The sequence below is a fragment of the Anopheles bellator genome, chromosome 1 (assembly GCF_943735745.2).
Source record: "Anopheles bellator chromosome 1, idAnoBellAS_SP24_06.2, whole genome shotgun sequence".
Taxonomy (NCBI): Eukaryota; Metazoa; Arthropoda; class Insecta; order Diptera; family Culicidae; genus Anopheles; species Anopheles bellator.
The window spans coordinates 40,326,602-40,352,558 of record NC_071285.1 but is presented as its reverse complement, the minus strand read 5'-3'; the positions used below and the strand labels follow the sequence as shown (position 1 = coordinate 40,352,558).

The following is a 25,957-nucleotide window of genomic DNA, read 5'->3' as shown; positions in this document are numbered from 1 at the left end:
GTGGCCTGACTATTGACACTACGGTTCCCAATAATCCCAGTAACGTCTTCGGTGCGTCCTAGTTACTAGTTTTTAGGTCCGGCCGGAGAAGTCATTCGTCCGGTCAACTTGGTCACCCTTTGGACAACGCGAACTTCGATTTTATTTCCCTCGAGGCCCGTGTTTACCTTTTCCGGGGACTGTACGCTCTGTTTGTCTACGGTTTTCCGATTCCAAGTTATCCGCTAGGGGCCATATCGATTCTTGGCACCTTGGGTCGGCTCGGAAGTCGGAAGTTCCTATTACGTCCACCGGCGCACCCAACACCGAAATCGGGAAAATTTTATTAAATTTATAGGTTGGAAATTTAATAGGAATTTTTTGGTTCTTTTCACAAACCATTAAGACCCATGGGCATCCGTGGGTCTTGTATGGTGAACTTCGGAATCTTTCGCCGTCGGCCGGGCGGTGATGGCCTCTTCAGTGGCACAAAATTGCACACAAACACATACACGGAACAATGGATGCTCTCTCTCGGTGTTGTGCAACATTATCCATTGTTCGCTCCGTGGGCCACGTGTGGACCGAATTAATTTGCAAAGCAGCCGCGAGTTCGCTCCGTTTTAATTCTTTTTTTATGTCGTTCCCCTTTCTTTCCCTCTACATGTTAATGGTGTGGCACGATGGTGGTTCGTGTGGACATTTTTCACATTATGATTCCATTTCGCACCCCGGACAGCGCGCGTCCCGGAGTATTACCGGAGTAAAGGTGCGCCTGAGCGCAAAAGTTTCGAGTGCCGGCGAAGTGGTTGATAATAATATTTTAAATTTACAGTCTCGGGCACCATTAAAATGGACACACACATACACGTATGTGTGTTCCGTGTGCATCCTGCACGGGAACTATTCAACAGAATTACAGCGCTGTCCACCCCGCAGGCGTACTGCGAGCTTGCATCCTGCCGGCAAGGAAACATAAAATTCCGCCCACCCGGGAGCATTATGAAAATGTTGGCTTTCTTTGTCTTTTCCCCTGGCCTCACACCTCCCCACCACCGATGCAGGGTGGTCACACGTGTTGCCTCCTGGCTCCTGGGTAGTGATAGTGATGCGCACTCGGGATGACACTGAGTCACAGGCTTCCGAAGCGATGCACATATTATTTCTTTTTTTCAATTCGGTTCCATTTTGTCAGCCGCCCCGCCGGGCAATTTTCCAACCCATTTTTCCCGGTGCAACCCTCCCCCACGGGTGGGAGCTCCATTTTGCAAAACTGTCGCCGCCCGGAATGTTAAAATGGGCGCCTCCATTATTGCGGCCTCCCTTGGCGCATATAATATTTTATACAATTCCGAATGCAGAACCATTCCCCGACAGCAACAGGGTGGCCCCCGCCCTGGGGGCCGTGTGGGAGGCTGCCCATTGTTCTTCGATGTGTGCTCGGTGCACATATTTTGTGCTGGCCGCTGCACGGTACGTGTACGGGTTGTGTCACTTCACCGTCCGTGTTACGGCCCGGTTTCAGGCTTCTTGGCCATTTTTTATTTTGGCTTTGCTTATGACCGGACCAACAGCCCCAGGAGCTAGCGCGGGGATAGAAAATTGCGGTGTGATTTGGGGCCGGGCCGTGTGTCACTATTTGTGAGCCCCGTGCTCATCATGTACCTGTTTGACGTTATTATTTACCGTTTTTTTTGCCGTTGTTGCTCTCTTTGGAGCCCAACGCCATTTTGCTGCATTTTTGCAATTAAAAGAACCGTTTCATAATGCTTCCCGCAGCATAAATTATGTAGCCCGGTGTGAGGTGAGTCGGTGGTGCGCCGGTGACCGGAACACGCAGGCAGGATATTTAATTTCTGCTGCCATTAACAACATTTCCATTATTGAAGAAAAAACGGCAAGCCCAACGTTGCGCAGAACGGCATTTAGCGAGGCCACCGTGGAAAGCATTGGCCGGGGTACACTGCGAACGCAAATGAAATCACGTCAATCAATCTGGATTTTTTGTACACAATCCTACATTTAATTGTGATACTTTGCAGTGGTGGCAATTAGTGATGCTGGTTTGCGTTCGAAGGCTCGAGTTGTAGTCAGCATAAAAAATACGAGTGCCACCTTAAATTAATCCTGATGAGGCATCTGGTGGCAGGAACCAATACAACCCGATTCCGTTTACGGTCCGTCAATTCAGAAGACTCGATGGTGCGTGTTTGCCTTCAACCTTACACCAAGTATTTACAAGGAACGTCTTCGTTGTTTTGTGTCTCTTATGTCTGAGGCTGAAGACTGAAAATGAAAAACGAAATGCCCATCAAATCGATGCGCTGGTCAACGACCATGAAGATATAAAATGAGTCTCTATCACGATTCTCTATCTGAAGAAGCTTTAAATGAATTATTTTAGGTCTGGAAACAGATGGAAGTTGCTACGGGCCATATCTGGTGAATATGGAGGATGCTCCAACAAACTTCATGGATTTTTGTCATTGTCAAAATTCTCTGCATTGTCCTGATGAAAGAGAATGTTTTTCTTCTGCAATCTGGTTTTTTTCACGAATTGTTTCCTTGAGCTGGACTAAAAGGCTACAATTCGGGCGGATTCCTGGACACGAACTCGTTTCGGGGCCGAAGAACCCGGTTCACACCTAAAGAGTGGTGTGAATCGGGTTCTTATTTGATGCCTTTTATTTGATCCAGGATCATGGTGATAGACTCAAGTCTCAGTCAAGAGTTCTTATATACTTTCAACATTCGCTCATAAATTTCCTTTGCCTTTTAATCTTCCTAAAATAACAATTCCATCACTGCGCGATAATAAAAACAAAACAAAATATTCTTCACACTAACCTCACTCTTGGAATAAGTTTGCAAACATTGTTTCGCCTTAAAGCTCGCCTCAAAACGGCCGAAACCTTGCGGCACACTTGGAAATCGCCTCCGAACACCGAACGAACCGATCCGTAATCTCCATTTTGTCCCCGCCAAAAACCGGCTATCGGTGATTTTGATTAATTTTCCAGCATAATTAACTACACCATGTAATGGTACTTTCCACTTTGCTCTCTCTCTCTCTCTTCCCACAGATCCATATCAGATGTTCGGTCCGACGAGCAGTAGATTAGCGAGCTCCGGTAAGTTTTTTCCGTCGTTTTCCGTTTCCATTTTCTGGCCAGCCTAACAACGGTCCGAGGGCAAGCAGCTAAAGCGTACTCACCTTCGGGCTTCGACAAGGAAAATCCTCGCCTCGTCTACCAATTGCGTTTTCCGGCCGGGTGAGGTACCTTCATGCTCGAACCCACCCAACCGACGTGCGGAGAAAGCCCTAGTCGGGTGGCCACGAGTTGACGGGGAAAATCGATAATTTTGCATCGGCCAGTTGCCCCATTATGGTGACCTTTCCGTCTTCGCACAAACACAGAGTTAGGTTGCAGCCCGTCATTGCATTCCCGAGCGGTGTCGGGAATTTTCCACACTTTTCCCCGGCAGAACGACACGTCCGTCTTCCGGTCTGCGTTCTTTGGTGGCGTTTGGTGTCGGTTGTCTTGGGGTGGCGGAACTGGGGAAAGTCATTCGAAAGCGGTGCCCCAAGACGGGGCCACCAACACTAGCGTAGTGCGCGACCCCAGTGAAAACTCTCACGGAAATGCCCGAAGAAACGATGTTGTTGTTGATTAATTACTACTTCCTTTATGGGTTAGAGAAACACATTACCGCGGCCGGTTGAGCTTATGCTTCAGCCTAGAAGAATTCGACCGTTCGTGCTTACACCGACCGATGGATTATTCATAACGCTTGGTTTCGGTGGCATTTGTTGTCACCTTTTGCTGCCCCGGTTTGCCCCGAATCCACCGGAACACGCGCGAACCGATTTCCGTCAAGTTCGTGCACGAAAGCCGTGCTTTTTACTCCCCCCGCGTGTTCTTGGGCCCCTTGCCGTGCCCTCGAGACGAAAGCAAATTATTTGACATCCCCAAAAAAAAACACCGAAAAGTCATCAATTTGTCAGGTCGAACAGGAACAGGTCGTTTTTCGGGCGCTTTCAACGCCGGACGGCGGGAATTAAGCTTTCGTGGGCCAGAGAAGCATAGTGGTCGGTGAGGGGTTAAGCATAATTAATGTTCGGACTATGCCCCATTGCTCACGGGTCGGCCAAACGAAATCCGTAAGCGTGCGTAACGATAAATGTGCTCTAGCGCCTTCGAAGGACTTTTTGTTTTCGGTAAGGCAGTTCGGTAATCCAAAAATCGGTCCTAAATCTGCATTAACACCCGAAGAAGGGAAAACAGTTCAGAGGTCTTGAGGAAGCAGAATCTACTCGCGTAGAAAGGTTTTGACCGTGTATTGAACAGAATTGCAAATAGAAACAGAAACCAAAGTGTTTCTTGAATATTCTTAAAAACAGGCTACATTTGAAAGGATAAGATTTTATTCTTGGGAGAAAATAATTGAACTGCAAAGGCTTAAGAACCGCAAAATAGAAAAATAACTCCCAATGATGACTGACTCTCACGAAAATTAAAATTAGGTACCAACCTTGAAAACGATGCCTAAAACAGGCATCGGAACTCGCCCGCAAAGCAAATGAAATGAATAATGGCAACCTTAAATAATTAACAAACTTTCTATTTTTAGGGAAACCCCTCAGTAGAAAAGTGACTTTGAAAGTCATTTTTATGGGAACATTTTCGTTCGCCGTTCAACATTTTCGGCCGTTTTATCTTTGCATAGGCCCAGTTTCATTGCAACACCAATCAATCAACGCATTAGTTAACAGATTTGTTCTACACAATTTGGTCAACATATTTGGAACTGAAAAAAGCCAATTAAGTTCCAAAAGCATTGTAATGTTTATTGTTAACTTTAAATAATTGGAACTCCTGACTACGGACTAACATATTTAACATGAAAACAAAACCCAACTTCTCGTGATCGAGCTAACATGATGATCCTTTAGAAGAGTGGAGCAATAGAGTTAGGTTTAATCTACCAATTATTTTTTTATATATCGCACGCGATTTGTGACCATAATTTTTAAATTAAACAGGAAAGAAGGAATAATTGGCTTAAAATTTCACCTTTTAACTCCAGTTTGGAATGAAACCGAGAACAGAGTATCGGTCATGCTCCGTTGAGAATTTGCTGCGTTAGATGCGTAATTCCGAAAAATCGTTTCTTTAATGTATTGATTGTTATCCACCTTTTTGCCTAAAAACCCGGCCTTCGTGCCAACCCGCGCGGACCACCTTCTGCTCCGAGGCATCTGAAGGAACTTCGAAGTCCTGTGCTGTGCTTCCTCGCGCCAGCGCATCAATCAATCGCCTAATCATCATGCCACGGACAATTTCGAACCAATCGCCTCACAAAGCACCATCTACTCCCGGTAGCCCGCTAATGGACCCGCTAACTGCTTGCTGGCGCAGCCAAAAGGCGCGGTATCCTTCGGGAAAGAAAAACCCCCGCCCGGCATTTGTTACAAATTTTCACCAACCAGCCAACCAGCAGGCCCCGTGCGCCGGCTTGTTGGCGTTTAGCCTTTTGGTAAGCAAATTATGCTCCCACCGGCGACCGGCACACCCGACCATTATTACATTGCGTTCGGTTTCGAGCCGCAATCAAAACTATATTGTAACCAACACGTGTCAAAACGTCGTCACGGGGCGCTGCACACACGCCGCTCGGGTTTGGCCGCGCTGCATTCCCCATCGGATTTTCCCTGGACGTGCCGGGTGTTTGGTTGATTATGTTGCTCGGTTGCGGGCCGGGCCAAGGTGTTCGAGGTCGTGCGACCCTCCTCGGTCACGCTGAGCGCACCCAAAAGGGCCACTTTTTAGCTCCCCTTCTCGCTTATTAATATGTGTTTTCTAAAAACAATCGAACCCCACCGTGAATCATGCAAAAATTAAATCCACGCATTCGCATGGACCAACGCGGCAGGGGGAAACGGAGCACTAATGGCACGGGCCGGACCGTGGCTCGTTGTAAATTGTTTGATTGAGATTTTTTAACACCCTTCCCGTCGGCCGACAACGCAACCAACCCGACCCTTAGGGCGTAGGGCTACTGGGCCGAGCCGTGGCATTACAATAAAAAAAACCCAGAAGGGTGCCCCGTTGTGTCTGAGAAGCTCAATAAAACAGCAATCGGCGGCAGCGTGTCCGGTGGGAGCCACACTCTCGAGCAGCGGAATATTTACACTGCAAATGGCACGGCCAACCCAAGATCCTGAATCACGGAGGTGGCGTTCGTTCGCTCCACCACCGGGGAAAAAAAATGCTAGGACACGACACCGTGCGACTGCGTAACGTGTCGTTTCCGCCGGGGGCCGGGCTCGGGCCAGGTACCTTTCGGTAACGCATCGAACCGGAACGCCGGCAAGCGGTATCGGCACTGAGCGATCACCGAGCCACAGGAGACCCTCGACCCCGGGCCAGCGATGGCGCAACGCGGAGGTTGCAACAAGCCCGCACACAGGACCCACGTACGCACTGCTCATGAAATATTCATCGACGTTAAGGTTATAGCCATGTCATCGGGTCACTTACTGTGGGGTGCAAGGTGCGTGCGGTGGCTCGGTTCGGCCCGTAAATAAAAGAGTGGGGTTAAAAAGTTAAAAACCCACTTCCCGAAAGTCCCGAAGTCACCGAGGATCTGGGGCCCTCTTGAAGTGGGTCTGCGGAGCCAACAACGGTAATGGTTTGCGTTTCCTTCCAAATTGGTGTCCTGGGGCACACAGCAGCTACAGTTTTTGAGTGTTGACTTCAGTCTATGGGTTGCGTTGCCAAATATGTAAAAGTGTTGGAAAAAAAGTGCAAAAGTTACAGTTTTAATACGAGCACACAGGATCAGTTTCTTATTACTGTTGCATACCTTTAGGCGTCAGTTCGGAGCTCCAATAGTGAGTCAATCGTTCTGCTTTTTCGGCAACATTACCTTGTATCTGGCAAAGGACTTCAACTTAAAAAACTTTAATTAGGTTAAATCATTGGTTTTCTGCTACCGTTTTTTAAGAAAACTGTTGCAGAATCGCATCAAATGTTTATCGAACCTACCGTTGAGTCTACTCTCGGACTATCGCAATGTTTTGAGTTGCCAAAACTGAAGATAACAGAGCGAACATGGAAGACAATGGTCCATTACATGATGGATAGCAGTTCAGGGAAAGGATTGGAATTTAATTGGGAATTCTTCTCATATATACCGCTAACATGTTTTGTTTGAAAATCTTGATTTGGCTTCAAATGTCTATGTAAATTAAACTTACGACCTCTATTTTACAGTACTCGTCGAATGACATTTCGGTCACTGAACCTCAAGGATCTCTTGAGGTTCAATGGTTTACTGGTTCACTTGAGGTTTTGAATTACAGTCAACCGTTAGCCATAACAACAATTAAAGCTCGAATAAGAAATAGTTCTAATAAAATTCATGCATTTAAAATTTTAAATTCAGTAATGTCTCATCAGCCTGAAAGGATAATGGGCTTATTGAAACGATTGTCTAATGCTACTGATGCCACCCATCAAGGCACAATGCTAATCCCAAACCGCCCAAGGATGGTGAAATGGGACAAATGAAAGGAAAAACTCTCCCACAAACGAGACGCAATTCCCCGGGGCCAGAATCCGGACCCCAGCCCGGCAGTCTCTTACCTTATCTGTTTCACGAGGAGCCAAAGGATACGTGGCTTAGCGCGCGCTCCTTTTGCGCCACCCCGCCGTGGCTGGCTAGCGCGAACACTAATTAGCACTTTTCGTGCGACAAGCATTAAGGAACTAATTAGCCGGCAAAGCCAACCCAACGAGCCCAAGCCGGGTGGAAAAACAAAAACCGGAAACCGTTTGCCATTCGGTGTTTCGCCTTCGGGGTGCTCGTGGAAGGAAGTGCATTCGTGGAAATGTGGAGCGAGACTGCTTGGCCGGGTGTCGAGTGTCCTGTTTTTCACACAAAACCCCACCCAAGCGATGAATAATAAGCCGCCACGGAGCGGTTGGCCAACGAAAGCATCGCATCCGGCGAATGATTTTCTGATGATTTCCCGAACCACGGGCTGCTTTGTAATTTTCTTACAAAAAAACGCCCTGACGTGGTCACCAACCAGCGTGACCAGCGTTTCCAGCGGCCCAACCGAATGGATACTCGCTTTCTTTTTCCAGCCATTTTCCAGTTTTCTTTTCACCACGCAACGAGCCGCAAAAATCGTGTAGTTGGCGCGCTGGTGTTTATTAATATTTATACCGGCCACCGGCCACCGGCTCCAGACAGCGAAAAATGGCACGGCACGGGGCTAGAAATATAAAGCGTTTAATTAAATTTCCGGTGAGTGCGCAAGTATGTCGAGTTTCGTAGGGAGGGCCGAATGGAGGGTCCTGTTTTGGGCGAGCGAACTCACCACGAGCCCTGTTTTGCTTTTGGAGACGAGACAAGCATTTGGGACGTGAATCACTAAATGTAAGGGATAGAAATGAGCAGCGAAATAACGTTATTTAACTCGGCTTTGTCTGCCACCAAAAATCCAATAACGCCGTCCTTTTTCGTTGAGAATCAACACTGAATGAGATAAAGACATTCGGGATTCGTTTCGGCGAGCGCTACTTAAAAGCATTGCCCAGAGTAACTCAAATCTATTCGATAAACTGGCTCATGCTGTCCCTGCCAGACCCTGCAAACCCTCTCTGCAGACTCGGAAAGCGCTACCCTTTCAGGTTTCGGACATTCCTCGGCGACCAGGTGACCGTAACCGTAAGTGCATCTAAACAAACGCCGGGCACACACGCAGCAGCGTGAAACCACAAACACTTCCAGAGGAGGTCCACTCATAATGGCCACCGCCGTTACTGTTGGGACCTCACTCACGGTCACACGGAGAGAGAGAGAGGGAGGTACAAACACCAGGAAGCCCTAAATCAGGCCCTCGAATGACTGGACCAACGACGTCGTTCAGAAGCCCCAACGTGGGCCCTATATTTTGCCCTCGCATGTCTTGGAACAATAATTCTCGGAAATCGTTACGATTCCACGGTGCGAGGTCCTTGCTTCCCGGTGGTGGGACCTTTCAGACACACACCACCCTGTTTATCGCTACACACTCTCGTCCGGATCTGGCCGGAACCTTCATCATCTATTTTGTTTCCTTCGCCGTCGGCCGCTGGAAGTCCGGCGACCCAAGGCGCCCTCTGACGCTGATGGCTTGAAAGTGAATCGTGTTCACTAGATCTTATCATCACCTGCCATCTCCCGGGCGCCCCGGCCACGGGCCTCATTGTTTTCGTCGACGTCCTGTTTATGGGTCTATCATGCGGTGCCAGTGCCCCTTGGTGGGTTGTGGAGACGGGTGATAATAAAGAAATAAAAATAGTCTCCAGAAGGAGTTGAGGCCTACGGAACATGCTGCTGGTGGGCGTAGGGGTGGGCTTGGAGCTTAGGTGGGCAACAGGAAGCCGGGGGCCACTAGAAGTCAACGGCTGGAAACCCCTTGCAAGACGGATGACCCAGTAACGTACCGCCGCGCCACCAGCGCGTTCGGTCACAGTCAATGGGGATCGGATCGATCCACCCAAAAACGGTGGCACAAAATTACAGCTACGCCGGAGCGCACGAACCGGAGGTTGGCCAGTGGTTCTTGGAATCGGGAAGAAAAAAGGAACCACCACAAACAAGTGCGGCCAACAAGTAGAACGGACCCCACGGCCTTCCGGGGAACCACCGCCCCCGTGGGGGCAGTAGCACGGAAAAAGGTGTGAAATGATCGGAAACCGCCAACAAATTTAATCAAGGACCTTCGTGCCGACGGAAAAGCCACGGAAATGCTATCGGTCCATCCCACGTAGCATTTGGTGGGTGTGAGTTTGTGTGTGTTACATCCTTTCTCACCTTTTTGTGTTCCCATTTTCGGTTGCAACCTTTGTGAGCCGGTTGCGATTGCAAGTGATCATTCTTAGCTTGGAAGGACACGTTGATAAATAAGAAAACAAGTGCCGAGGGCTCATGGGACGTTGCCAGAGATGATTCACCCTCCGGGATTCGAGTGATCGCAAGATTATGTAACAATGATCCAGCATACGAAGGGGTCCAAATTAAATCCTAGCAGAAAGAATATCCCAGAGCGTTGCTGAGCTATTAATCTCGGAATGTATTTCTTGAACGGTTTTGTTGAACTAAAGTCCTTTTGAAAATTAAAATTCTCGATTGCCGAAATATCTCTTAAAAATCGGTAAGTTTATGTGTCGATATGCTATTATTTATTTTTTATTTAATGTTCTTGAAGTCCGTTTATGGGTCTTCCAGCTAAGTTTGAAACATGCACGATTTTCCCATGTTTTTCATCAGCAACGACTCATTCGATAGATACAGTACTGAGGCATTAGTCTAACTATTCCATCTTTTTTACACTAATCATTAATTAGTGAATTCTTTGCAGAATGCAGCAAAGACGGCAACATATTTGGTACCATAGCTGATCTTGAATTTGGGCTGTATGAAACACGTGAATCGAGTCAAATCCATTTTGCCCGAAAACAGAAACTATCATTACTCGGAAAAGGTGTAAAAAATAATAAATTATTAACATGCGTGCATAACCATAACAGTAACCGCTTAAAGGATGGTAGCAACATAATTAAATGCTAGTCTCGGGGCTTATTGATTGATCTAAAGTGATAAGATTGATGGTTTTCCAATGTGAGATAGACATTAACTTATTTCTAATCCATTTATTACGTGGTTTTAATGTCATTCATGTTGTAAGGATAGTTTTGTGAAGCATAACATTAGAATGATTGTGAACTATGCTCAGTTCCGAACGACGCTGCTAAAAGCAGTGGCCGTTAGATCGGGCAAATTTTATTAGATTTAATGTAAATCAAAGTACGGCTCATAAACGTTTATTGGAGTTTAATACGTTATGGCAATGCACATTACTGTGCTGTTCATTATAGCTAAGACACATTGGCGGCAATAGAAAAATCTGTTAAAAAAGGCCACAGTAGGACACCAATTGGTTCCTCCCCAGCAGGAGACACTCTGGGACGATTCAGGGACGATTTTCTTGTTTACCATCATCGTCGCTATTAAACAGTTTAGCAAATTCCTCGCTCGGCCCAACAGATTCCTAACGATGAATCACATAATCCGGCCAGATTGTAGCACAAAAAAAATACAAATCAACAGCGCTAGGGGAACAACTAAAAAACCGACCCAAAAATCCTGTTCGACCCCGTGGGGTGGTTGCGCCGAATCCGACCGGAGGGAGAAGCCAATGCCAGAAGTGGGTGTTATTGTTGACGATGTTATGATAATTAGCCCTTCCTCTGGGTGCGTGGTGCCTCCAGCAGGGACCACAGGGACTATTACTGTCGCCATTAACGAGAGCGGACTTTTCTTGGCGCGACCGCGAAGGGGTGCCAACAACATGGTCCTGGGGTGTGTTTAGGGATGTGTTACAAGCACCTAAGGCTCGGTGGGACTTGAGAAGGAGGTCTCCGCTGTTCCCTGTTGCTTTCTTGGATCGATTCCTAATTTTGCCCGTTCGAAGCGGTCCCTCTTCCCGTACAGCTGCCGCTGCCCTCACCGAAGGACCTCGCGTGAAATGATTAATGTGCACCAGCAACGGAACGGATCCTGTTGCGCCCGACCAGCACGCTTCCGAAGGTTAACTAATGTTTCGCTGTTTTTCTTGCGTGTTTTTTGCGCTTTCTGACTTTTCCTACACAACGCTACAGGCTCGGGACAGATCCAGCTGTGGCAGTTTCTGCTCGAGCTGCTCAGCGACTCCGCCAACGCCGCCTGTATCACCTGGGAGGGCACGAACGGCGAGTTCAAGCTCACGGACCCGGACGAGGTGGCCCGGCGCTGGGGCGAGCGGAAATCGAAACCCAACATGAACTACGACAAGCTGAGCCGGGCACTAAGGTAAGCATCGCCGGGAGGGAGGTAGGGAGCGAGACGGGAATCAACCTAGAACCCCAGGCACGGGGACGGGCCACATAATTTATGCTTAATGTTCTTTTGATGTCACTTTTATTGCAATTTTCACTCAATTTGCTTCTGTCGTCGCCAAATTAGCCACAACCTCGAACAAATCGCTGCCGCCATCCGCGGCCCCGCCATCCTTTCCCTTTCTCTCTCTCTCTCTCTCTCTGTCCTATTTTGGGCTCAGCTTATTCAAGTCCTTCTTGAAGTCTCGTCACGGAGTCGGCACCGGGTCGGATAAAGATGCTTTTGGATTGTGTGCGGAATTAGGATCATCATCGTCCTCATCCCCGGGCCCCGAGCATCCTTCCATCGGTCCGGGAATGTCCTTGCGAAGGGGGCGCGACAACAAAAGAAATCATCACAGTAAATCAAATTGTCTTTAACGATCACCGCCCTCATCATCAGTCCCGGTCAAACTAGGGTTCTGGACCACTGGACGAAGAGAACGAGCGAGAGAGAGAGAGAGTCAGAAGGACCAATGTTTATCGTTGCTGGTCTCCTCTGACGCAGGACCACGCAGGATGCCTCCTGTGCAGGACCACGCTGCGTGCGTGTAATCTTTGACCCGTAATGGGATTTGCTTCTTCGGGGCCGATAATGAGAAACAATCGGTGGCCGGGGTTCCGTGATAACAGTGGAAAATGTTTCCAAATGTTCCGGCTGATTGGTTGGAAAATTGGATCAATGGGCCAACTTGTTAGGTTCTGTTTCTGTGCCGGCCACATATTCCGATTGCGGGCCGATAGCAGACCGGATTGATTTTTTAGATGAGTTTGGTGCCATTTTTTTGCATTTAGCCAATTAATTCCAAGTTCTTCGTTCATGTGAATTATTTAGGGAGAAAATATTGTCATTTTCGATCTTGCTTTGGAAAAAAGTGGAAAGTTCGATGAAAAACTTCAAGAAAACAAGATCAATTTGTGAACTTGGGCTCTGCATCCTCTTCTTGAGGTTCCCGTGGACATCCTTCCTGGGAAGAAGCCAATTATATTCAGAAACTGTGCATCCATTCGTGGCATTAGAGAAAAGTGGTCCTTCTCGATGGAAGAGCCCACGTTTTTTATTCAGTTCCCCAAGCCCTTTTCCAAGCATCCTGCACTACTCTACAATTTTCAGCCAAAAGAACGTCCTTCCGTTCAATTTTTGGTCCAATCGAACCCACTAGCTCGTTGGTATCGAACTCGGCACTTACGACATCATGCATGGCCTTTCGTACCGTTTTGAATGCTAAAATACTACCAAACAAAAAATGATTCCACAAGTCCAACTCTCTGAATTCACGTCCAACGTAGAACAAAGTTTAATAACGAGCTAGAACATGCCAGACACTCGGCAAGTCTCTCTCTGTCACTCTCCGGCATAAGATTCTTCCACATCCTGTGGCCGTCTACCGAACTGGAGATGACTGCTGATGAAGATCTTCGCCCACCACGGCTCGGCCCGTTTACACCAGCCAGCCAGCCATCCAGCCAAAGTCCGGAGCATATTTTATCAGGATTTATCTAATAATTTCAATTTCGGTACGGGGACGGGCGGTACTTGACACGGGGACGAAGGGTTCTCGGCAAAAGTGCCAGCAGTGGCTCCGGATCAGATACGGGCCCACCAACGCAACATTCCATTAATCCCTCTGGCAAGCTGTCGTTGCTGGGTTCCCGATGCCGCCATGAAGTTTTGTGTCGCCCACCCGAAATGTCTTGGCATGGCGAAACCCACCCGGTTACCGAAAAAGCTATTCCCGACCGTAATTCCTGCACGACGAGAACGAACGAGCTGGGTTCGCTTTATCGGGGGCTGGCCTCACTCTTTCCAGAAACCAGCGCCGGGAGAGGGACATGGGAGTCGACGACGCCGACAACGACCAAACAGGCAATGATGGGTTTGCGATTCATCGTAAACCCTCTCCACAAGTTGCGCGAGTTGTGTCCTGAAAGTGTCCCGCTGCTACCGGCCCAACCCGCGCACCGTGGGCAGCGGGCGGAGCGGAATGGCTTCATGCAATCAAATTTGTAAATTGAAAAATAACAACATTTTGATTTAGCCAAAATCTAATAGACTTCTCGCACAGCTTGCACACCGAACAGCGGAATCCGGTTACTGGTGCCCAGCGCTACCGACGGTGACTCCTGCGGACTCCTGCCTAGGTCCTAGTAGTAGTAGCGCCGCCTGGCAAAAGACAATCTCCCGAACGTTGTGCGTTGCTGCTCGGTGGTTTAGCCTCGGTTTGCCACGATGGCACGCTGTTACAGCGATGGTCTTTCGACAGCATCGCATTGCTTTTTGGACTGAATTGAAACGATTTCTAAATCGAAAGCGATTATAGAGGCAGACAGCAACATACGGTAAATTACTGTCCCCGCAGGGCTTTTACGAACGAGTTTCTATTAACTTAGGAATGTTATGGAGAAAATGGACAAGTTATGTATTTTTTTTCGGTAGTTATGCGGAGTAACCTTTTGCATTACTACACCTGTTCCCTAATGTGGTCCCATGGTCCTATTTTCGGCATTCAGTTAGTGGATTGAACGGCACCTTTTTGGAAATACTTCTATCGGTTTCTTTTTCCGTGACGAAATTTACAAGTTCATTCAGTTGATAACATACCTGGTGTGTTATATTTGAAGAATAGTTTAGTCACTTCTTTGCTTCATTGATTCACACACTTTCAGTACTGGTCTTGAACACAACTTTAGTTGTCCTTCAAATATAGCGTAATTATATTAAAAAGTATGCTATAGTAAACAATCAAAAGCAATTAGTAGTTCTTCAACGCAACTTTTGGTACTATAAATTACCTTATGAAAGAAATGACAGCAGCTGATTGACGCTGAAGCGCAGATATTTTTTCTGCGATGCTTGCTGCGATGCTATTTCGAATCTGAAAGATTTTCGATCTACCATGAAAGTTTTGTTAGTGAGTTTAGGCCTTTTTGCTTTGAAAAAATTATTTGACTTTTTTTCTGTAAATCTACAAAATTTTTATGCCATTTTGCGAAACAGAATTAACATTCAAAATCACTAATCGAAGGAGACATTGCAGTAAAACTAAAATGATGGAGCCTTTGAAATATTATTGAAAGTGAAGTCAATCGTCGAAGGTGTTGATCGAAAATATTGTGGTTTTATTTAAGGCTCTTTTACTAACCTACCATTATTGAATTGAAGAGAGAATACTCGAACCTGAAGCCAGAATAAAGGAGAGCTATATCTTTATAGTAAGTTATATTGAAAGGTTTAGTATTAAATTTTACATCAAATTATACAATTGTGAAACCTTGTGAGTGTGAATCTTTCGCCGTTGCTGCCGAAATACAATTGTGTGTAATAATTCAATAATCATAATTTAAACACCTGGCTTTGAACGCAAAAAAGGGGATCGATTTGGTCATTAAAAAGGGCGTTGACAGAAAAATGTCGCCATGCCGTTGGGCGTCAGTTTATTAAACAAAAATTAAAACACAGATTCAGATGGAAGGTGCGTAGCTTGGCATTAACCTGCGGTAGCTTCCTCCACCCCGCGGGGTTTATTCTCGCCACCCCGTGGTGACACTCCACCCCCCGTCGCCCGTCTGTGCTGATTCCCAATCTGTTGTTCCGTCGCCCGAGCCCCGTCGATTTGCATCGCATTTCGGCACATTCCGAGGTAATCGTCCGTTCCATTCCACTTCCGCTCGTTGTCGGTCGGTTCCGTCGGCCGCAGGATATGCGTCGAGTGGGATGGTGTGGGCAATTTGCCGGAGAGGACGACCGGTGCGACAGGACAGGACTTGAATGTGTATGTACACACATTAAACCACTTGAAACGAGAAAAAAAACGGTCGATGGTCCCTCTGGAGGACCGGGCAAGTGAGCATCGGTTTCGAGTGGCTCTGTGTGCTCTTCTCCACACATTTGCATTTACGCACGGTTGAGTGACAGCAACACGCCCGGCTCATTCTGGTACCATCCTGGTGGGGCCACTTCGGATCCTGTCTGGTGGTACTTAGCATCCCCCCGGTAGACGCCCCGAGTGTGTGGGACACGGGAGGGGGGATAAAAGCCACTGAGGGAGTCACTTTTTTCTGCTTCCCTGCGTTTGCCATGTTGATGTTTCCATTATCACCCGACGATGACGACGACGACGATGCCACACACTGGGGTACGGTGTGATAATGGTGCCGCTGATGAGGATATGAGCTCGACCCGATGTCGATGATGGGGGAAGACGAGCAAAATCCCATGCTTAAAGCTCTCGACCCTCTCCTTCGACATTTTGGCGTCCGTCCGTTGGCTTCCTTCGATTTTAATGGATGTAATTTTGAGCATTTCACCGCACAGCGACACACAGTAGTCTGGGTGAGTGGAACAGGCCCCAGCGATATGGCCGATTGGCAATCTGATGGACCTGGAAAACCCGACCATGGAATGGAAATTCCAGTGACAGGCACCTTCCTTACCTTCAATTTTAAAGGACGAACAAAATGGCGCGTCTGAAATGGTGTATCTTTCCAATTCCGTCATTTCGAACCAATACGCTCGTCCTTGGACTAGCTGTGCACTGTCAGACGCCATGTCAGTGCCTACTACTAGTCAGTGAGTGGAGTGCCTTCTCCTGTGTGCTAACCCCACGCCGGTTGAAACGTTTCCAATTTCGTCGCCATTGTTTCACATATGCCAATCAAACAGTTCCCAATTCAAGCGCCCGGACGCCTCCAGAAGTCAATTAAAAGCACCCTCTCACAAACACGTGCACGCACGCACGGACAAAAAGCCTCAGGAGCCTCAGGAGCTCCGGGTCTCTCGAAAAGTGACAAGCGACACTGTTGGGCCGCTTTTTGTGGCACAAACAACGCTGTGCAGCGGCTGAGTGTGTCTTCGGCAGAGCAGCGGTTTGACACTATTCTTTTGACGTCGACACTAAAAACCCGGTCCCAGAGATGACGGAATGGGAACCGTGTCAAAAGGGACGAAGTCCGTGCCGCGTACGCAATACGGCAACCCGAGGCAGCCTATTGTTCCCGAAGCTGTCAATCGGTGTTTTGGAAACTACACGCCACTGTTCCTCTGAATAGGGGCCTCGGGGCCGGATTGAGGTTAGGTTTTAAGGCATCCACTCCCCACGGGGAAGACACTGGAAAAAAGGTCCCTCGGAACATTGTGGCGAGCGTGTCCAGTGGCGGTTACGCCACACCGGATCTATGTAGCCCCGTGGCAATCGGCACGAATTAGCCGTCGGAACACTGGCACCATCACCGGCGACCAGGGGGTCGCTTATCGGAACCGACAAATCGGAACATACAACTTCACTCCGTGCGTTACGCACTTCGCGCTCCGGCCGGATAGCCGAGGGGTTCCGTCGTAAAAGTCGCCGAAGAAAGTCCATGTTTGGGTTTTCCTCGGCGGGAACCGTGGACCCCGTTTTCTTCGACTTGATTGAGACACATTCTGTGAGTGTGTGCGTGTTGTTTCCTTTCTTTATTGCCATTACTTTTATCGCCCTTCCGTCCCCAGTCCCTCTAATCTGGTTCGGTTTTCTTTCTCTTCCCTACTTTCTGCTTTTTCCGGCCCCAACACGATGGTGTTCGGGCGAACAGATATTACTACGATAAGAACATTATGACGAAGGTGCACGGCAAGCGGTATGCCTACAAGTTCGACTTTCAGGGCCTGGCGGCGGCCACGCAGCCCCAGACGGACCCAACCTACAAGTACCAGAGCGACCTGTTCATGTCCCCGTACCACCACGGGGCCAAGCTGAGCTCGTTCATGAGTCCCCACCACAGCATGACGACATCCTCCGGTAAGTGCGAAAGTTCTGGCTGGGAGCCGTGGTGCCCGATCGCGCCCGATTATTATTGGCACGGGAAATAACTCTCAAACGGACAGCAGATTTTACGGCCGATACCGTGGACCGTGGGCCACCAACCGTAATCGCCATTTCGTTCACAACCGTTTAGAGATATTTCCTTTCCCAATTTAGCTTATCGCGCAAGGAACTAGTTTAGGCGGAAAGATCTAAAAGGAAAGAAAAACCCATATTAAAATGGACCGAGAGAAAGCGATTTGGCCTTTTTTTTTGTTTCTACTTTCCTTGAGATTTATTGTGCAAGGGAATGGCAATAAATTAAGACAGTTTAAAAAAATTATTTGGTTGTCGGTTAGATGTTGCTTTATTGCATAACTTTAGGCGTTTACGCTTCAAATGTTCAAAATTGGAAATCAGAACTTTCGGGAATGACGAAATGATCGTGATTTCTTGTCCAATCCTTTTGACTGAAGATAGCCCAGTAAGTAGAGCGGAAGCAGATTCTTTACTAGTGATGCTGCCCCAAAAAACCATCCGACTTTGAATCGATTGACCAAAATAATCCGATCAAACTTGAAGATGAATCAAGGTGGAATCGCTGAGGGGCATGCAAAGTCGAGCGATGGCGTCCATTTCTACGATTAATAGCCCGTATACGTCGGTTTTGTCTGCAATAAGGTGATTTTAAATCAAATTATAATCCACCAACGTCGGAGTTGGCTTCTCAGTGGGCCGTTTGTCCTGTGTGGAACCCTCTAATCGGCCTCCATTGCGCGGCTTTCAAAGTTCGCTTTATCCAATCCGATAGTCACCGTTTCAGGACACCGTCATCGATGGCCCGCCATCGATTTTACAACGCAGCGGAACACGCTTGCGTTTCGAGCGCGAAATTACACCCACACCGAGTCAGCGGCAAGGCTCAGTGTGGGTGTGTGTTGGTGCGGTTTTTGCGCGTCAACTGTCTGTGTATCAGTATCAGTGGCCAGTGGTAGTGCCTTGCCGCCAAACAATCTTATCACCTTCGCCTTCGCTTCCCGAAGAAGCCGGAGAAGGACATCCTGCCAGCGCGCGAAGCGAGACGCAAGAATGTCGGTTTTAAAATCGGTGGCCCCTTCACGGGCCCGTTATCCTTCGGCGAAGGATTGCCCTTGTCGGGCTAGTATCTAGCCCGTTGCACTAGCTCATGCGCACGGTGCAGTAACGCAGCCGAAGTAAGAGAGAGAGCGCGAGTGGCCCTCTCTTTCGCTTCCAGTACTGGCCATCCCTGTCTAGGCCACGACTACCGGCCCCCGGTTCGGTCGGCGCGGATGGCGAGGAAAATGGCGGCCGCAGGAAACTATCGCCGGCGCAGGCGGAAAAACTCAAGTATCATCCTTTCCGCTCTGCGAGGCGCCATTGCCATCCAATCGCCTTGCAAGGACCTTCCCGGTTGGGAAGGCGCTCGAAAAGGCAAACAGAAAAAAGGGGGGGGGAAAACGTTGTCGGCGGACGTCAGAAGGAGACGCGTTTCGGGGCCCGGTGTGCGTTATAAGCTCCTCCGGCGCGGGGACCTTCTCTCTTTGGCGGGGAGAGCGAGTGCCGTCGTCCGGTCCGGAAAGTCACCCCCGGAACCAGCCGTGGGTCCGTGGGTTGTTTCACCCCCTTTTCCCGCCGGGGGAGGGACCGGCGGTGAAACCTTCCTTCCTTCGGTCTAATTTCTGTTTCCCTAACTAGTTCCGTTTCGGAACGGCTTGTTTGTTAGAGGCTTCCGAGCAGCCCCACGTCGGCCACGTTGGGTACGTGCCCTACCGTCCCTCCTGTCGTGCCCTTCCTAACAGCGAGGGCGAAACATTAAAGTTAAATATGCCTCCGCCTCGGTGGGGCATTTTTGGGGCACCTTTTTTTTTAGCGTGCCTTCGACGGGTCTGGAAACAGATTTTCCGCTGGCGAGCGCGCCGCGTACTTCGGTTCGTCCTTTAAAGTGACCTCAAACTGGTGGCTTGTAGCCAGTTCCGAGCAGAACTAGCACGCAGGGGCGGGGACGTTCCTTCCGAACGAATCAACAAGCGGAACAACGATCGGAGTGAATGAGTTTAATTATAAACAGTCATTAAACTTGTGACAGCATAATTAATTCACAGCCAATTAACAATCACTGTTCATAATTAATAAACGTTGATGATTAGCGTGGCCACTCGGGGCCTTCAGGTTTGCTATAAATAACTATAGCAGGTAGATTGAGGTCCTTGCTGAAGGTTTGAAACATTCCGACCGAATAACGCTTTCGGCTGCAAAGGAGTTTATGGAAAGCCTAGCAACCGTTGCAACATTAAAGAGAGATCTAGTTGCCACAGAAGTTGTAGAACAATGAAGTGGGATCATCAATCCTGGCCAAGTTTAGCAATATTCGTTCATAGCAGTCCCAGGACAGTGGATAGATCTTCTGAGAACTTCCCGGCCCAATGAAATGGGATACTCCAAGGATGTTCTAGCTTGACGAACCAGTTGTAACTTGTGACCTATTTTTACGCACCAACTCTGTAGTTCAATGAGGAAATTTCTAATGAAAATCTCTCTCCTTTTCTCTCTCTCTCTCTCGCTCGGCAGCCTCCATCTTCCCGTCGGCCGCGTCGTGGGGCAACTGGGGCAGCCCGGCCACGAACCTCTACCCGTCGCACACGATGAGCCACGTGACGCCGTCGCACGTCGCGCCCCATCTGGGCTCGTACCCGCACTACGCATGACCAACGCCAACGACGACGGCCACCAGCCACCACCATCACCACCACGCGCAGGTCGACAACTTCGACCTGTACAAGAAGCTCACCCCGTACGAATAATAGCATCCGCCCCACCAGCTGCCTCCGTACACCCGCGACGAGCCCCGCGAGGACGGCGGGCTTGAGCGGTTCCCGGTGGCGCGGCTCCCGGACCTGGAGGCACGGCTGCCCGCCCTAGGCTGCGCTCCGGTGGCGCTGCTGGCAGCACCGGTTCCACCCCTGGCCGCCGCCCAAGATCCCGGCTCCGGCGGGACCGCGCCGCCGGTCGAGGGGCAGTTTGGCGCATTCCGTGCCGTCATGGCCAGTGCGGGGGTCGTCCCTAGTCATACTCCGGCACCTACACCTACCGCCGCTATCAATACTACCCAGCTAGATAAATGTATTTTAGACTACCTAAGGAATGTCTCTACTTTTAAATGAATCCTGGATCCACCCAGGCACACCCACAGAGGGAACTGGAGGGTGCGTGAAGGCGTATTTTAAAGACCCCCAAAATCAAACCAAAGCGTCAGTGTATGATTAGCAATATCTGTATCTGTTGTACGCCGGCGGACAGAGCCGGGCACATGAAGACATTGGATGGCCACGACGTGGGGGCTACTCAATAAATTGTACATTCTACTCAGATAATGTCTTCGTCGTGGCGGTTGTCGCCGTCGCCGTCGAGTTTTCGTGTGGTTAGTTACCCCGCGTCTCGAAGCAACTAGGACACGTGTAGGGTTAAGGTCTTAATGTTGCGCTAAGAACGTAGAATGATGTCCACATCAACTACCGACCCAAATACCACGTTTGTATACTTAAGCCCCAGACGAAATGCGACAAAACCGTTTACAAACCGCTCCCACCGGTGCGCTAAAATGTTGGTGTTAGGTTTTGTTTTCCCGCGCCTCGCTATCCTTTGCTACCATTCTTTTCCCAAGCCTGTGTAAATAATGTCGAGATAGGGATAGATTTTTTTGCTAAGCTAATTTATACTACTTTAGAATCTATTTATTTCACTACATCTTTTAGAGGCTGTTCGAACAGCGTGCGAGCGAAAGGTAAAAATCTTACAGAACACGATCACGATCACGAAGTAACAAAGTCTAGTCTTCTATGCAAAATGCAAGTGTTTGCCCGTGAACGCGTCACAAACTGCGGTCCAGATCCGCTGTCCGAAACACAAGGAGTACTTTCACGAAACAAAGCCAAAATAGCAAACCAATCCATGGCCATTTCCCCGTTCGATCGAAATCATAATCTGGGGTACAGATCAAATAGACGACGAAACCAAAATTGATCCGGAAATCGGAAGAAACAGACACGCGCGCTCGGCACAGGCGGAAGAACGTGAAAAGAAGCAAGCAACAATATTTATACATATAAAGACTGTGATAGTTAACGACACTTGTTAAAAGTTTGTTCTCGTAACCATTTTTACCCAACACCCGCAGCGACTCAGGATCCCGCCATCCGTACAAACACAGCCGCGGCATTACTTCTCTGTTGTTGGCTTGGCCCGGGGCCAAAAGCTCGACAAAAAAAAACAGGAACATCCCGCGAATATCCCCGTTCGATCCGTTTGCGTCATTCAGTTCAGGTCTTGTTGAGCACCACGAGATATGCGTGTGTAAATACCGTAAGTGTACCGTAAATTATCGATGTGTATATTTGATCTAGTCAAACGGAGTTCTGCGGAAAACGCAAAAAAAATTCCGTACCCTAAACCGTAGTACCGGGAACGGTGGCACCTGTATCAACTAACCCGGGGGGCTCTACATACGGAAAGCGCAAGGCCGTTCCCGTGCGGCGATCGATCGGCAGGACGCCCGGACCTTGGTGGAGCATTGCTGAGCACTCACTGGTTGTCAACTTCGGAGGCACACAAACAAAAACGAGCGAGAAAACGGAAATCCCCGGAACGGATTAATCCAAACAAAGTCCGGCCACCGGCCACCAGATTCGGGGCCGTGGTTTTGTTGGTCGATGTTTGCAAAACAAAGCTGCGCCACTTGTAAATAGGTAAACAGTACACAAACTTAACAACACTGGCGGGTGCGCGGGGCAAACGGCGAAGCTGCTCCGGAGCCCGGAAAACACTAAGAATTAAAATCATTGTCGTATGTATAGATGTGCATTATCGCGAAAGTGCGAAAAAAAAGGATGCCGGGAATGGGCATCCAAAGTTCTAACTCGCTACCGAGCCCCAGTATAGGCCGTGTATCACTATCTCTGTCTCTCTCTATCTCTCTCACTCTATCTCTGGTGTGTGTGAATAAAGTCTAAGTTCAATCATCGTCTTCATATTGGCGTGGCGCCGTGCCGCGTGACCCACTCACTGTACAGCCCATCTGAAGGACTACAGCAGTCCGACCATCAGCAGGAAAGGAATACATATAAGAATTAATAAAATTCGTATGAATGTTTCAAAAACCTACCCACCGCTCCAATGAGTCTCTTCCGAGGGGTCACAGAGGAGGGCCCCTCCGGACCGGTGGTATAATTAACTTTTACTATCTATACAGCGTACGATCGTGGTTTACGATGTAGACAGAGAACTGCCGTCTGTGATAGGCCATTATCAGACACAATGCATCAAGTTTGTGTGCCGCTCGGACTGGTCACGGACCCCGCCTGGGTCCGGGTACACAGTTGACACAGTTGTCTGATGCGCTCCGGGCAGATTAGTGTTATTATTATTGGATCGGACAGAGCAGTATTTTGCACTCAACTTACTGCACTACCAGGGTTAGTATAGAAACCGCTAAATCGGTGCAGTGCAGACGGATGATCTACGGATGAGTCAAAAGATCAGTGATTCTGCCACACAATCCTCTCGATGCGCCGGAGCCGGATTTTCGGTGAGTATATGTGACGGAGGAACCAAACAAAGATTGCTGGGTAGATAATCTGTCCGCCGTGGTCTATGGCTATGATAATGGCACACAAACGGTGCCCCATCTATGTGTCTTTCTCCAGGAGGCAATCAACCACAATTCAGTAAATCGTCTCTCGTCGTAGAGTCAGTCGTGGTCGCTCGGCCGATAGAAGAATGATGCAGCAGCCACTGGCAAGCGTTACGTGCGCCGTTCTAATTATCCGTCTGCTCGGTACGGCAGAATGTGGCAACATTCTGGTGCTGATGAGCGTCGTCTCACAGAGTCACTTCATATGGTAAGTACCGAAATCCACGTCCAAGATCAAGGCTCCGGGGAGGATCACTCATTGTGCGGCCGGCCCTAGGATACGTCCCGTTGTGAACCGTTTGGCTGAGATGCACCACAATCTAACGGTGTTGTCGGTGAACGTGGACCCAGCGCCTCCACCAAACGTGACCTACATCCATTTGGAGAATAGCTACAACATCCTGTACGGCAATGGGACGGCGGCCAAGAATGACATACTGAAGCGTTCGAACGAAATGGCTATCGATGCCACGATCTCATTCTACCGTTTTGGACTGTTGGGCTGTGAAGGTAAGTAGGAGAATTTAGCACTGGAAGTGTGAATTCATATCCCAACCTTTAATTCCAGGTGCCATCACATCGAACGGCTTGAAGCAGCTTCTCCAGTATCCGGACGATTTTCGGTTCGAGCTCATCATCTATGACTTCACCTGTGGACCGTGCACTTTGGGCTTCTTGCACAAATTCCGCTACCCACCACTGGTTAGTGTGACCGGCTTTGGAGTGCCACAGTTTACACACCAGCTGGTCGGAGGTCGTAAGGAGGCCTCTTACGTGCCACACTTTACCCAACTCACCGATCGTCCCATGCCGTTCGGGCAGCGGTACCTCAACTCTCTGATCCACACGTTTGATGCGTTCTACAGGCGGTTCGTCTTCCTGCCACGGATTGCTCGGATCGCCCAGAGTGGTTTCGATTTTCCGCTCCCTGAGCTGGCGCCACTCGAACGCAGGACGCTGCTTATGCTCACCAACTCCAACCCGGCACTCGATCCAGCCGAAAGCCTTCCACCGAACGTGATCCCGGTCGGTGGGCTACAGATCGTCGCTCCGAAACCGTTGACGGCGGAGTTGCAGAAATTTATCGACGATGCCCCGAAAGGGGCCGTACTGTTCGCGATGGGCACCAACTTTCGAAGCAAAATGTTTACGGTCGAACGGCAGTTGATGTTCCTCGAGGCGTTCGCCGCCCTGCCGGAGTATCACATTCTGTGGAAGTTTGATGACGATCGGTTACCTCGGCGAGCGAGCTCGAATGTACTGATCCGGCCGTGGCTCCCGCAGAACGATATACTGGCGCAACCGCACGTCCGAGCGTTTATCAGTCACTGTGGACTAATGAGCACACAGGAAGCGACGTACCACGCGGTACCGATCGTTGGTATTCCGATCTACGTCGATCAACACTTGAACCTGCATCGCACGGTACAATCGGGTGCCGGTGTGAAGCTCGATTTGGCGACACTCACTACAGCCAGCATCGTCGGTGCCCTCCGAGCGGTGCTGGAAAACGCCACGTACCAGCAGGCGATCAATCGACGATCGGCGCTGTTTCGCGATCAACCCGAGCGGCCACTGGATCGGGCCGTTTGGTGGATCGAATGGGCGATACGACATCACAAAGAGGACCGTCTACGGGCGGCTACACTCGAGATGGACGCATTCACTGCCCACGGTTATGACGTGCTAGCGTTACACATCGTTCTTTTGGCAACAGTGATCGGATTGGTCCTAAAGGTGTTTTCCCGGTTGCGCCCAAAAAGGCACATCGTGGGTCACAAAACCAAAGTGTCGTAACCATTGGAAGTGGTTAGTGGTAGCCTCATAAGGAGATCACGTGGTCGATCGTTCATCACGAAAACTAATCATAAGTAGAGCTAGTGTAAATCGTTTATTGGAATACATTGTGAGATATTCAATTGCGATGTCGGTGCCGTCAGTCTCCATTGGGATGAGGCTTCCTAGATGGCCCGGTGTTTGTCCTATCCGAAGATCTCATTTCACCCGACACCCGAATTATACGCAGAAAGCGGCTGGAGCGAGGCTGGTTTGAATTAGCCCAGTTAAGCTGGTTATTGCGTCACAAAACACGCTGAGTAGAGTACCGTATTCTGTCTTCTCTTCGATGCCACAGACGGTCGCTGCCATCGTGAACGGAACCACCAGCAACAACGTAAACACAGTCAGGACTCGCAGAACACTGAAGGACATCGTGAATGATGCGTAGTTGTGATGTGAGCGTGGAGAACCGTAGAAACTATTCTGGCGCTACTGCTCTGTTGGCCTATCTGTTATATACACGTCTAGTGGCGGATGATGGCCTCCACTTGGTACTTGGAAATCTTCGGGGGTGCCCCATACCTCGGGAGCTTCTTCGAGACCGTCTGCCGACAACGAACTTCGATTGCGTCGCACAAAGTTGTTTGAGCAATTGGTTCCACGTGCCGCATCCCGGTAATCCAATGCTGTTGCCTCTAACGCAAAAAACGGAATTGAAATGGCATAGCAGCATGCCATTT

The 25,957-nt window shown here is 49.1% G+C and overlaps 2 protein-coding genes across 2 annotated transcripts in view; both read left to right on the top strand.

Annotated features, from left to right (window-relative positions):
• Window positions 1-20,457, top strand: part of LOC131216373 (DNA-binding protein D-ETS-3-like) — a 28,507-nt gene extending 8,050 nt beyond the window's left edge. Inside the window, exons 3-6 of the mRNA XM_058210848.1 lie at window positions 3,063-3,110; window positions 11,697-11,886; window positions 17,523-17,728; window positions 20,321-20,457. Coding sequence (XP_058066831.1) covers window positions 3,063-3,110; window positions 11,697-11,886; window positions 17,523-17,728; window positions 20,321-20,457 — 581 coding nt within the window. The remainder of the gene's footprint in view (window positions 1-3,062; window positions 3,111-11,696; window positions 11,887-17,522; window positions 17,729-20,320) is intronic.
• Window positions 20,458-23,315: 2,858 nt separating this feature from the next.
• LOC131209378 (UDP-glycosyltransferase UGT5-like) lies at window positions 23,316-25,256 on the top strand. Its single transcript, XM_058202438.1, has 4 exons — window positions 23,316-23,333; window positions 23,452-23,646; window positions 23,716-23,948; window positions 24,007-25,256. The coding sequence occupies exons 2-4, from the start codon at window positions 23,525-23,527 to the stop codon at window positions 25,233-25,235; spliced, it is 1,584 nt and encodes a 527-aa protein (XP_058058421.1). The 5' UTR covers window positions 23,316-23,333; window positions 23,452-23,524; the 3' UTR covers window positions 25,236-25,256.
• Window positions 25,257-25,957: the final 701 nt, after the last annotated feature.

Bases quoted from the DNA above. Each gene is read 5' to 3' on its own strand.
- LOC131209378 (XM_058202438.1), top strand. From the start codon at position 23,525: ATGATGCAGCAGCCACTGGCAAGCGTTACGTGCGCCGTTCTAATTATC. The intron at 23,647-23,715 runs GTAAGTACCGAA...GGCCGGCCCTAG, and splicing joins TCACAGAGTCACTTCATATG to GATACGTCCCGTTGTGAACC. The intron at 23,949-24,006 runs GTAAGTAGGAGA...CTTTAATTCCAG, and splicing joins TGGACTGTTGGGCTGTGAAG to GTGCCATCACATCGAACGGC.